The sequence below is a fragment of the Haplochromis burtoni genome, unplaced genomic scaffold, assembly GCF_018398535.1.
Source record: "Haplochromis burtoni strain Fernald_Lab_line unplaced genomic scaffold, NCSU_Asbu1 Contig_22, whole genome shotgun sequence".
NCBI lineage: Eukaryota > Metazoa > Chordata > Actinopteri > Cichliformes > Cichlidae > Haplochromis > Haplochromis burtoni.
Window position 1 is genome coordinate 1,000,931 of NW_024582383.1, and position 12,175 is coordinate 1,013,105.

General features: G+C 42.7%; 1 protein-coding gene across 1 annotated transcript; it reads left to right on the plus strand.

Moving 5' to 3' along the window:
* Positions 1-326: 326 nt before the first annotated feature.
* On the plus strand, positions 327-10,624 carry LOC102289563 (alpha-1-antitrypsin homolog). Its single transcript, XM_005917097.3, has 5 exons — positions 327-456; positions 3,333-3,945; positions 4,119-4,389; positions 9,494-9,641; positions 9,765-10,624. Exons 1-5 carry the CDS (start codon positions 448-450, stop codon positions 9,954-9,956), a joined length of 1,233 nt encoding a protein of 410 aa, XP_005917159.1. The 5' UTR covers positions 327-447; the 3' UTR covers positions 9,957-10,624.
* The last annotated feature ends 1,551 nt before the right edge of the window (positions 10,625-12,175 follow it).

Sequence of the window (12,175 nt, forward strand, 5' to 3'; positions counted from 1 at the left end):
ATAATGTCCTCGTAAGTGGATATCAGGCCCATGTAGAGCAAAATTGAGTATTTTGGTCTAAATAACCCAAAATGTGATGTCCACATATGTGGATGCCAGGTCCTAGGAGGTTAAATAAATATCAATATAAAGTTTTGCTGTCTGTTGCCTGTATGATTTGCAAGTTCAGTTAAACATGATTGTTGAAAAGAAGGTATGTATTTCATGAAAAGGCTCCAGATTTCTGCTGTCTTCTGTTTTTTCGAACAGTTGTTTTCATTTCTTCACTCAGTTATTTACCTGTGCTGTTGAGCAAGTCTTGTTGCATGAACAAAGTCAAATGAATCAATCCAAAAGTTCTGTAAAGAGAGTGCTGATCTGTGTTAATCGTTAACAGAAATGTCAGCGAACTTTCTTTAATCTTGCTGAAAACAAAAAACAGAGTTTCTGGAAACTGCACTAAATAAGATGTTAATGGTAAGCATAAGCCTCCATTAATTGACTGCTTCTTTCATTCTTTTCATTCGTTGTATTTTATTACGGGGTTATGAGTTGTTCTCAAAATTTCAGTTCATTCTGCTCTTTGTTTTTATCCGTATGTACAAGTCAAACATCTACTGTGGCAGAGACACTGACACATTGAACATTTTGATAAAGGTTTCAGTAACAGGTGACAGTGCGGCAATACGGCACAAACGAGAAGGGGAAGATATGGAAATATCAAGTTCTGTGCATTCGAGTTTCCTAACATTAAAATGATTTAAACCTCAAAATAAATAATTAATCATTGTAGATGTTCCAACATTTTAAGGATCAGATTACAACAATATAATATCGGAACTGATTTTATGCTTTTATCTCCAGCATTTGTCTTTGTTCATTTTTGGTTTCCTGTTATGTGGAAGCAAGCTTTGTATTTTCTGTGCAGAGAATCCAGCCTGACAAATACAGCTTTAATTCTATGTTAATAACGCATTCAAGCAAAATCCATAAAGTCTGATGATTACTTAGAAAAAAGTGAATTAATTTCTGTGTAATCAAAAACAACCAGGACTGCAAAATGCTAAAACTGCTACGACTTTGAAGTAAGTATAGAAAGGTTTCCCTGATGTTTCTGTTCTGCTGGCAGGAGGTTTTAAAAGTTTTACCAAAACTTTACTTTGCTATTATTTTGTGGTTTTGCGCTGTGGCCGCTGCTACCTACTTGCGGCTGACACCACTGCTGGTGCAGGATGTTACTTGCTTATTACTTGAATATTACATTGTTAATAAAGTGATAGTAACTCGCTATTTCCATATGTTTACCTTGTTTCCACCCACTATTGCAACATTACTGCTGTAATAGAGTGCAACCAAGTTTTCTCAAGGTGTACTGCTATATTTTTCTGCCTCTTTGACTGTAGGTGCAGATATTTTGCGTATTTCGAGGGGAGTGTGGCCATCATAGTACAACTGTAAGCTACTGTAATGGCAAATAATGTTTGAGTGATTCATTGAGCCACAGTAATGTAAGCTGACAGTAGATTAACAGGAAAAATCTGTGAAGGTTCTCAGTCATCCAGGTCATTGTAGTCAAAGGAGCTTCTTCAGTTCTAAGTCCTTAGAACTGAAGAAGCTTCTCGGATGAGAGGTGAAACGTCTTCAAGCAACTTAAAGAAGTCCAGACGCTTTTCTTTAAAGGCTCCTTTGACTACATTACCAGGAAATATTTGGGAAAAAGAGTCTGCGAAAGTATGAAAGATAAAGGTAAACAATATCTGAACTCCCTTTAGATTTCAGATACTGTAACTGCATTATTTCATTAGAAAATATAATTGTTCCACTCTGGAGGTGCCCCAGCTGAGAGGCAGTGAGCAGGAGTAGGCTACTTGTATCCCCCTGGTTCTCTGCCTGTGGTTCTGTGCCTTCAGGTTCGAATACCTTCAGGACAAGTTATCATTCTGCCCATGTAACACTGGAGTAGGGATGGGTATCGATTAGGTTTTATCCGATACCAGTACCAAATCGGTACTTTTGAAATGGTGCCGGTGCTTAAACGCTGCTTGAAAGAATGTAGAACACACACTTTGTCCAAAAACCTCTCATGTTCAGCTGTTTTTTTGTAAAAAGATAACAATGTTAGCCTTTTCTGCAGCTATGGGGCATATATGGTATCACTCTTGGCTGGAAGCAGTGCTTAAACAATGGAAAAAACACAAACTTTGTCCAAAAACCTCTCATGTTTAACTGTTTTCCACTTTTTCTTTGGTCATTTTAGCCTTTTTGGCCAGGGTGAAGGGAGTATCTGCCATCAAACAAGAAGACAGCTGCATGTAACTATGATGGTGTTTGCTAGTTCACCTTACATGCATTAATGTAATAACGTGGTTAGCCTGCTCAACGTAAATTACACACGAACAACATTAAGCTACTCACGCAGAGAAGAACGGCTGCTGCTGCATCATCATCCTCATCATTTCTGCTACACTGGCAGGGCTCGGGGCCAGGACTCTCCTCTTCGGGTTTTTGGGGGATGTTGCTAACTCCGGGTCCGATAACAGGCACCACACCCGCAGTAGATGTGCTCGGTGTGAGGTCTCGCAGCAAGCTATCAAATACAGCGCATTTCTCGGCTTTAAAAAAAACGCTATGCGTCGCCAGGTGTTTCATCAGATTCGAGGAGTTACCTCCTTTGACAGTATCACAGTATCAGCTTAAAGCACTTGTTGCAGGCTGCTGAGTTTGCATCTTTTGCTGTGAAGTACAGCCAGACTTTTGACCGCTTCGCCTTGGGCATTTTTAATCTGTAGCTCTGCTCTAAAAGAACGTACGTACCTGACCCCGCCTACTATCCTTGGAAAGGTAAAATGATTGGCTAGAATCCAAAGTGTATCACAGCTCAGGAAAAAAAAGCACCGAAAAAAAGCACCGAAATGTGCGCTGCTTTTCAGTCTGGTTACTACAGTTTATGTCAGAACCAGTGCCATGATGGCACCGGATACCGGTACCCATCCCTACACTGGAGTAGCTCTTTATTCTCTTGAGGATATTCAAGGGATGGGAGTTTGCCCAACCATCTGTTTTGTGGACTTAGAGCAGGGCGGTGCTTCGAGATTATGAGGTGTCTGGCTTGTTGTTGCAGGCCATGGCGAGTGCCTAGTTTGTATCTTCAGCAGTAAACCGGACTTGCTTCCATCTCTGCTACAGCTTGTCACAATTCTGGTCATAATTCTTATGGACAGAATATTTCGATGTTGCACGGTGGTGGAGGATGTACACAACAATGATGGAGTTTTGTTGGCTTGATCAGGGGCAGTTTGAAAAACTTTAACTGGAACTCATTTTGTATTACTTCTTTGATTTCCAATCCACAGACTCTAAAGATGCATTTCTGTAGCTGTGCACTCATTTCACTGTTGCTCGCTGTAGCCTCGGCAGACCACCATCTCCACCACAACCGTGGTTCTGAAGACCATATGAGCTGCCACAAGCTCTCTGCTCCTAATGCTGACTTTGCCTTTGCCCTGTACAAATGTCTGAATGCAAGGACTGCTGCTGGAAACAACATTTTCTTCTCACCACTGGGCATCTCCACTGCCCTGTCCGTACTGTCTACTGGGGCCCATAGTGAAACCCACAGCCAGCTGTTCTCCAGCCTGGGCTACAGCACCTTAAACCAGACTCAGGTCAATGAAGCCTACCAACATCTTTTCCACGTGCTTGGACAAAGCCAGGAGAACCAAAAGCTGGATGTTGGCAATACCATTGCAGTGCACTCAGGTTTCAGTCCCCTGGAGAAGTTTCTGAATGATGTCAAGCAGCATTACTCTGGTGAAGTCTTACAAATCAACTTTACTAACCCTGCTGAGGCTGCAGATAAAATCAACAGACACATTGCCAATAAAACACAGGACAAGATCAAAGATATGGTGAACGATGTTGACCCTGAAACCATGATGATGCTCATTAACTATGTCTATTTTAAAGGTAAGCAGCCTGATCAAGTCTATTGTTAGGCTACAACAGACAAACATGAATATCACATATATTTAAATAAAAAAGGTCAGCTTAGATGTCAGCTGATGATTGAACAACAAGTAGTATGATTTATGCTGACACATCCCAATATTGTCATCACCACTCTCCACTGTGTCGTGCAGGATACTGGAAGAAACCATTTAATAGTGAAATGACACATAAGGCGGACTTCCATGTTGACAGCAGGACCAAAGTTCAGGTTGACATGATGGTAAGGACGGGATACTACCACATCTTTGAGGACAGAGCGAACCACACCAGCATCATCTTGCTGCCATACGAGAGTCACACCTCCATGATGATTGTCCTTCCTGATGAAGGCTGGATGAGGAGTGTAGAGGAAAACATCAACAAGGACCATATAAGAAACTGGCAAAACTCAGCATCTATGATGTAAGACTTATTGCATTATGGCTGATTATTCTTTCTTGGTAGTAGATGAAGTGTGTTACCCATTTCTGTGTCTCATAAAACTGCTTTTAGCGTTGCTATTACGAGACCCAAAGTTTATTTACGCTGAGAATCAGATGGCCGTGCAATGCACTAAAGGTATAGAGTTTATTTGTGACCATTGGAAGGTTGTACACTTCTCTCCCTTAACGGTCGTCATCTTGGCTATAATTTTCTAAATTTCACCATGCCCCCCCATGTTTTAAATGCACTTTAGAACAACACGCAGCAACACTACACTGAGCGGAAGGAGGGAGGTATGGGGTCTTCACACACCCCCATTCTCTGATAGCCATTGGGGCGGAGGGGCTGGACGGAGGTGTTGGCCGTCCAGTTGGGGTCTGGGATGCTGGGCCTCCCTGCTGCTGCAGGGCAGGGTCTGCTTGTCTCCACCCCGGGGGAAGGGTAACATCTTCTGGGTCAAGGTGCAGTTTCCTCCTCTGCGGGCGAGGGTACCTGGACCTGGGGTATAGAGTATGTTTGGGGAGTGTGATTGTGTGTACAGTGTCCATTTGTGTCTGTCTCCACATTGGTTGAGTGCCGAGTGTTTGTATATGTGTGCATGAGGGGGGAATGCAAGTTTGTGTCTGTGTGTGCCTGTTTGTCTGTCTATACGTCAGGTCGGGTCTCAGACTCCACCCCTCTGGGAACATCTCAGCCCCTCCAAAGAATGGAGGCCTATCTCCCCTCACCACACTCCCTGCCAGTGGCTGATGCCCTCAGGCGTAGGTGCGTTGGTGGATCTTGTTTCTTGGGGTGCTTGGGTATGTACCGGCTCACTCCCGGTGGCTGCATGGCAGGGCCTGCCGCCCATGGCTCAGTTGGGCCCCTTCCGGGGGGTGGGGGTCTTCAGACCTCTGGCCTCTGGGCCTGGGGCTCAGTCACTCTGGCACAGCTGGCTGCCGGCAGAGCCCGGGGATGTGCCACTGCAGCCTCCTCTGGCTTCTGCTCCGTGGCTGCTGGGTGACCCCTCATCTGTGGCTCTCCTCAGCTCTTCCCAGGAGGGTGGCACGGATGTCCCTCCGGCGGTCCTCCTTGGGCTCTCGCACTCTGGGGGCATGTAGATGTCTGGGGCCTGGATCTCCTCCATGCCTGCCCTGGGGGACGGGGCTATAGCTCCCCACAAACTCTAGCAAACAGGTGTCGAACTCCAGGCCTCGAGGTGCCGGTGTCCTGCATGTTTTAGATGTGTCCTTCATCCAGCACAGCTGATTTAAATGGCTAAATCACCTCCTCAACATGTCTTGAAGTTCTCCAGAGGCCTGGTAATGAACTAATCATGTGATTCAGGTGTGTTGACCCAGGGAGAGATCTCAAACCTGCAGGACACCGGCCCTCGAGGCCTGGAGTTCGACACCCCTGCTCTAGCAGATCATTATGTGGAGAAACCTTTTGAATACAATATGCCTGTGAAGGTTCTCAGTCCTCCAGGTCATCGTAGTCTAAGGAGCTCGTTAGCTTTTTGAATACAAGCGTGCTGATCCACACAGGTGTGCACAGACACAAACTACACCTTTCTTGGCTACTACCTCATAGCACATTGTGCGCCGCGCCGCACAACAAAATTCAATATTTAGTATTTACTGTTATTTACACTTAGCTAGATTAATGCGATGGTGTTGTGTTTATTATGTTGCTCTCTTGTTTTGCTAGTTTTCTCTTTTTCTCTCTCTCAGCAGGTGATCCGGGAGTTTCTTTTCTTTTTAGGTGTCCTTCGTCACTCTCCCTCTTCCCCCTGCTTTTCTTTTCCTTCATCTTTCTTTCTCCCTTTTTATCCCCCAGTCATGTCTGTCCCGTCTGTAACAACAGAAAATAAAATAATAAAAATAGTAACCATGACCAACACGGCAAGGCTGTGATGATCCACTTGGTAAAGAAAAATCCGTCTTTGTTGGCTTTCAGACAACAACTGTGACGGCTAAAGAAGCAAACAGGCGCAATGGGCAGCTGTGTATCAGGTTTTGATGTTACGTGTTGTGCCATTGTTTATGTAGGTTAAAAAGTAATTCCCATTGTATGTAGAATAATCTAATGTTGTATATGATCAGATGCACAACAAGCTAGAAACATTTGCAGATGTGGCTACTTGTAGGATTGTGGAGTCAAAATGATCATTTTGCAATAGTAGAACAACTTTCTGTGTTTGATTAGTATAAATCTGCACACTGTGTAAGTTCAACACTGTATATTACGTGTACTAACAGAACCCAAACCGAGGAAAAGTGTGTTCTTTGTTTTGGTATGATGAGGTAACACTGAAATATGTCAATATTACATGAATAAATGTGAAAGCGGGGCTGGGCTCGGGTCATGTTTGGGCAGAAGAAATGCTGACCTGGACTGGGGATATTTTTGGGTTATGGAAAGAGCACTTTGAGGAACTTTGAGTCTGGTGACCCGAGCGTTTCCTATATCGCCTGTGCATTTAAAAAAACAAGTTATAGCTTTATTCCCCTGCTGGAAAGGAGGCTCTTGGCAATCATTGAACCTTCAACCAGATTGTTACCCTTTGCAGGACTTCTGGGGGTATCATGGCAGGCTGACCCTCCAGTATACGTGTGTTTCGTTGACTTGGAGAAGTGACTGAGGAGACGTATTTGTATTTTTTTGTGGATGATGTGATACTGTTGGCTTCATCAGAGTGTCACCTTCATCATGCACTGGAGTGGTTTGCACCCAAATGAAATGCACCCTCTGGTTTGGGAGAATGAGGCTGCGTCTGTCACAATTTGCCAGTGTAGTTGACAGGATGTGCATCCAAATGCAGGACTCATGAGAAGGAATGGAAATGCAAAGGGGAGACTTAAAGAACTCTTTGAGTGGTGTTGAGTGGAGCAGCTCTGGGTGCTGGCCACGGAACCAGCAGAAGAGGGAAGCCAGGTCAGGGGCTGGCTGTGAAACAAATCAACCCTGGTGGCTGAGATGAATCTGGATGATAGGGATGGAGGGTCTGACAGGAGACCACTGAAAGCTTTGTCCTTTGGAGGCTGAGGGTCTCTGCAAAGACCCTCTGGCAGCACAGCCAGAGATCAACGAAGGTGTAGAAGATCTTCTGGTGGCTGTTACAGGCCGATGATCATGTAGAGAATTTAGGCGGCTTGGCTGCAGGCCGATGTAAGTGGTGAAGACCCTCAGTGTGGCTAATGGTAAGGGTGATGGGACACCTCTCAACTGAGAGCTGAAGCAAAATGAGACAGGTCTTTGGCTGATTAACACCCCGCTATCGCCAAGAGAATCCGTAGCAAGGAAAACACACTACCAAGTAGTAAGGATTAGAGATGGACCGATCCGATATTACGTATCGGTATCGGTCCGATACTGACCTAAATGACTGGATCGGATATCGGAGAAAAATAAAAAATGTAATCCGATCCATTAAATATCACGAAAGCACCTCACAAAACTTGCAACACGCCGTAACTCACCTCAGAACGTTAGCACGTCGGAGCAGTATGCATCACGTGATAGAGCGGCTGTGGCATGCGGGACCTGTCGGTGGTCTGGATAGCATGTGGAGCTTCGCTAGCAACCCGGCATTTCATCTCCGACAAAGTTATCCCCGAGAGAAGTAAAGCAAGTGTGTAAGTCCATCTCTGAATGTTTGTAAAGCATTCCTGCGTTAAGCTTAACAAGCGATATATGGAGCGACTGCCTCTCCTGCTGCTACTTCAATCATGAAACTGCTTAATCGATCAGCTGATCGGCTTTTCTGTCGCGAGTCCGTCTCTCTTGTTTGTTTTTGGCCACTTTGCACCAGAAAGAGGAAACCAGCGGCTGAACAACAGCAGCACGTTTAAGCTTGATAGCTGTTGTTAGAATTTATTTAATATTACTTTCTACACCAGGATCTTTTTCTACGTAGCTGACGCTGTAACTGTGCAGGGGCGGATCTAGCAAAGTTTAGCCAGGGGGGCCGATAGGGCATAACAGGGAAAAGGGGGCACAAAGACATACTTTTCTTTCTTATTCTCATTTAAAATGTCTAGCTTTTAATAAATAATTATCTGACACCCAAAGTTTTAATTTGATGTAAAATGAATAGAAGTCACATTACTGTATATAGTAACTAGTTAAGTCAATAATATACCCTAGTAAGCTATAGTACTTTTTCCTTTGGGAAGGTACCATCTGTGCAGTCTGCAATTTTGTTGAAGAAAGATGTTGAATCTATTTAATATTTCTTGAAAAAGAATTGATTTCTGTGCATTTTTTTTCACACTGCATCAAATTAAGGTTGATTACGTCGATTAAGCATCATGAGGTGGAGCGTGAGGGGTGGTTCCCTATTTTTTATTTATTTATTTTTGTTGTTGCTGGGAGTTGGAACCCTATTAGTTAGATTGCTTAATATTTAGCTAAGTACTCTTTAAAATACCAGAATAGGGAGGATGGTGTAGGTTTAAGTTTATTAGATTGATCAGTATTGCTGAACTATGAAATATTTTTTTTGCATACAGGTATAACAGAATAGCTTTAGTGTAGTTGTTGTTTTAAACTTGAGTATGAACTTATACAAAATGCAGCAAGATATTTAAAAAACAGTTTTGTTGATTAAAAAACACTATATCGGATTCATATCGGTATCGGCAGATATCCAAATTTATGATATCGGTATCGGTATCGGACATAAAAAAGTGGTATCGTGCCATCTCTAGTAAGGATGTGTACATAAAGCAGGTGGGATCAGAGACTGGCAAAATAAAAAGGGAAGAAACCAACCTACAGTGAGGGAGACCTAACAGCTGCACACAGGAAACACAGGGAAGGCAGCAAAAGCTGATATAAGGATTATAATAAACACAATTACCAAGTACTGAAAACAAAACCTAGAAACAAAAACAAAACAAAAACCAAGACAGCTAAAGTATCTTGCAAGCTTCCTCATGAGTGATGTGAAGGTGGTGTGTAAGCTGCACTGGCGGATTGGCGTCAGCAGGCATGCGGGTGTTGTTCCAGACTGTTGCAGTGAAGATTGAGCTGAGCCAGTTAGAAAAAGATGGAACCACCAGCAGTGTAACTGTATAATTATGGTTTCTCTGTTTCTCAGGTATGTGGAACTTTATATGCCAAAATTTTCCATTGCCACTAATGCCTCCTTGAGGAATATATTGCAAGAAATGGGCATCACAAGTGCTTTTGAAAACACCGCTGATTTCTCTGCTGTGTCAAACAAGTTTCCACTTAAAGTATCAAAGGTGGGCGAAGTTTCCTTTTTACTTGTTTTTAGGGAACAGGACTAGAGCATGCCTACTCTTTTGGTTAAACTGAATTCTGAGAAATTAGCTTTGATCTGCCTGCTTTCTTATTTTTTCCCACAGGCATCCCACAAGGCCACGATCAGTGTCACCGAGATGGGAACAGAGGCAGCAGCCATCACCATTTCTGAATGGATCCTACTGACTACACCAACACCCGTCAGAATTGACAGGCCCTTCTTAGTTTTCATTTTAGAAAACTCGACTGGAAGCATCCTCTTCATGGGCAGGATCAACAAACCAACAGCTTCATAACGGCACACAGTTGTGAGATGACACGTTTGATCACAGTTGTCATCATAAGGATCCTTTCATGATATAAAGACTGAGCGCTCACACTAAACACATATTTGTCAGTCTGCACACACTAATTTATGTGGTCTACAAAAGTAATATTGAGGACATTTTGCTCAGGTAAAAAAGAAGAAATCTTAAGACTACCATAGTTTTAACTAAAAATATTGATACTAAATAAATGAGAAATTTGCTGTGGTTTGTTTCTGAGATATTCTACTAAGATGTGGCTCATAGGGCAATAAAAACTAGTTACTAAATCCCAGACTTACAAAGACACTCTGGGGTTTACAGAAGCCACGTGCTCAGTTTGGGGGTCACTGTCCCGACTGCTCCAGGAAAATCTCCGTTTAATTCTCCCTCCAATGGGAGAAGGTTATTATCTAGCCCGCTCGCTGACATTAGATGCCGAGTAGCATTTCAACAGATTCTAATAAATATTTAGAATATTCTCATCTCTCGTCCACTTATGAATGAATCTGAATAATTTGCACATTTTTAAGGAACAAATGTAGCAAAAATATGAAAAATCAAGATCCATATGTGAAAACTGATGTTTAATTGCACTCTCTTTCTAAAAAAAACTGTCAGAAGGTTGAATAAACATTTAAGTTTTAAAAAAATGTGAATATTCTTGTAGTTATTTCATGTTTCAGGCTGTTCAAGGTTAAAAAAGGAAGGGAAACTGCTCAGGTGGACATCAACCCCAAATCTACGATCAAATGAACTCAAATCCTTTTAGGCTTTGAGTTAACAGTTTGGCAGTTTTTAATGAAACCTATTAAAACAAGCTAAAGACTCATTTGGGTGTCATTCTGACCTTCCATCTTTCCCTGATATTATTTTGAAATGTGAGAGAAATGGTAAAAGTAGTTTAAAAATAGAGAGATTAACTGTTGTATGTCCACATCGTGCAAGTGTTGACAACATAGGCGACAAACAAGAATCCCCATATTATCCAAACATGCGGTTATGATTTTGTGAGAGTGTCTCGTGACACAATGACAAACGAGCATTTTTAAAAGAGAGTTTTTCATTTGATTATATTTTATATGAAGGATTTTGCAAAAAATAGGACTGGCAGGTTTATTGAAAGGTTCTCTAATTACTTTTTTTTTTAACTTGACCATCACTGTATATACAGCATCTATTATTAACCCATCCATACACGCCCAACCTTCTATGCTTAAGAGCTTTCTATCTAACATTCACGAGTCTGGATGCATCAGAGTGCAACTTTGGGTTAGTATCTTCCCCTACGGATATTTGCTGACTGGAGCAGCCGGGGATCAATCACCAAACCTCTGATTAGTATCCAGTGATGACCCGCTCTAACTTCTGATCTACAGCTGCCCCAGAAACCCCATAAAAAGAGCATGCACCAGTCTCTGCTTCTCATGCTGACTTTCTTTTTTAATTCTTATTAGGGAATAATGCTAGAACATTCCCACTCCTTTACTTTTGCTGGACTCTACCACAGCGGTCTCCAACCTTTTTTGTGCCATGGACCGGTTTATGCCCGACAATATTTTCACGGACCGGCCTTTAAGGTGTCGCGGATAAATACAACAAAATAAAACTAGTACCGGTACCGAAAAAAAGAAGATTTATTCATAACACACGTGAAAAGACCCAGGAAAACCGAGTAAACGATAAAAACGATAACAAAATAACGCTGAACACCGATAAAACCCTGAAAACCAAACATTTCACACCTGAGCCTCAACTCTCGCGGCCCGGTACCAAACGACTCACGGACCGGTACCGGTCCCAGGCCCGGGGGTTGGGGACCGCTGCTCTAAGACACTAAAAGAGACTAACAGTGGAGTTAGAAAACAGCCCCAGACTGCCCCCCTCAGTGTCACTGAGACAGGAAGAGATTCAGCAGCCATCACATCTCCAAAGCTTGGCTCAGCCTTCCACCATCAGTCAGAAATGACGGGCCCTGCTTGGCTTTCATTTTTGAAAACTCTGCTGGGAGCTACTGTTCATGGGCAATATCACCAACCTGACAGTTATATAACGGCAGCTGCTTGTGAGATGATGCCACTGTAATGATGTCATTTTGAGGATCACGATTGAAAACACTATTTACATTATAGAAATATTTGTAACGGCTATCAGTCTTCACAGAAGCATTTTAATATTTGTGTTAAGAACACTTTGTTTTAGTTAGTAAT

Bases quoted from the DNA above. Each gene is read 5' to 3' on its own strand.
- LOC102289563 (XM_005917097.3), top strand. The intron at 3,946-4,118 runs GTAAGCAGCCTG...TGTGTCGTGCAG, and splicing joins TAACTATGTCTATTTTAAAG to GATACTGGAAGAAACCATTT. The intron at 9,642-9,764 runs GTGGGCGAAGTT...TTTTTCCCACAG, and splicing joins TTCCACTTAAAGTATCAAAG to GCATCCCACAAGGCCACGAT.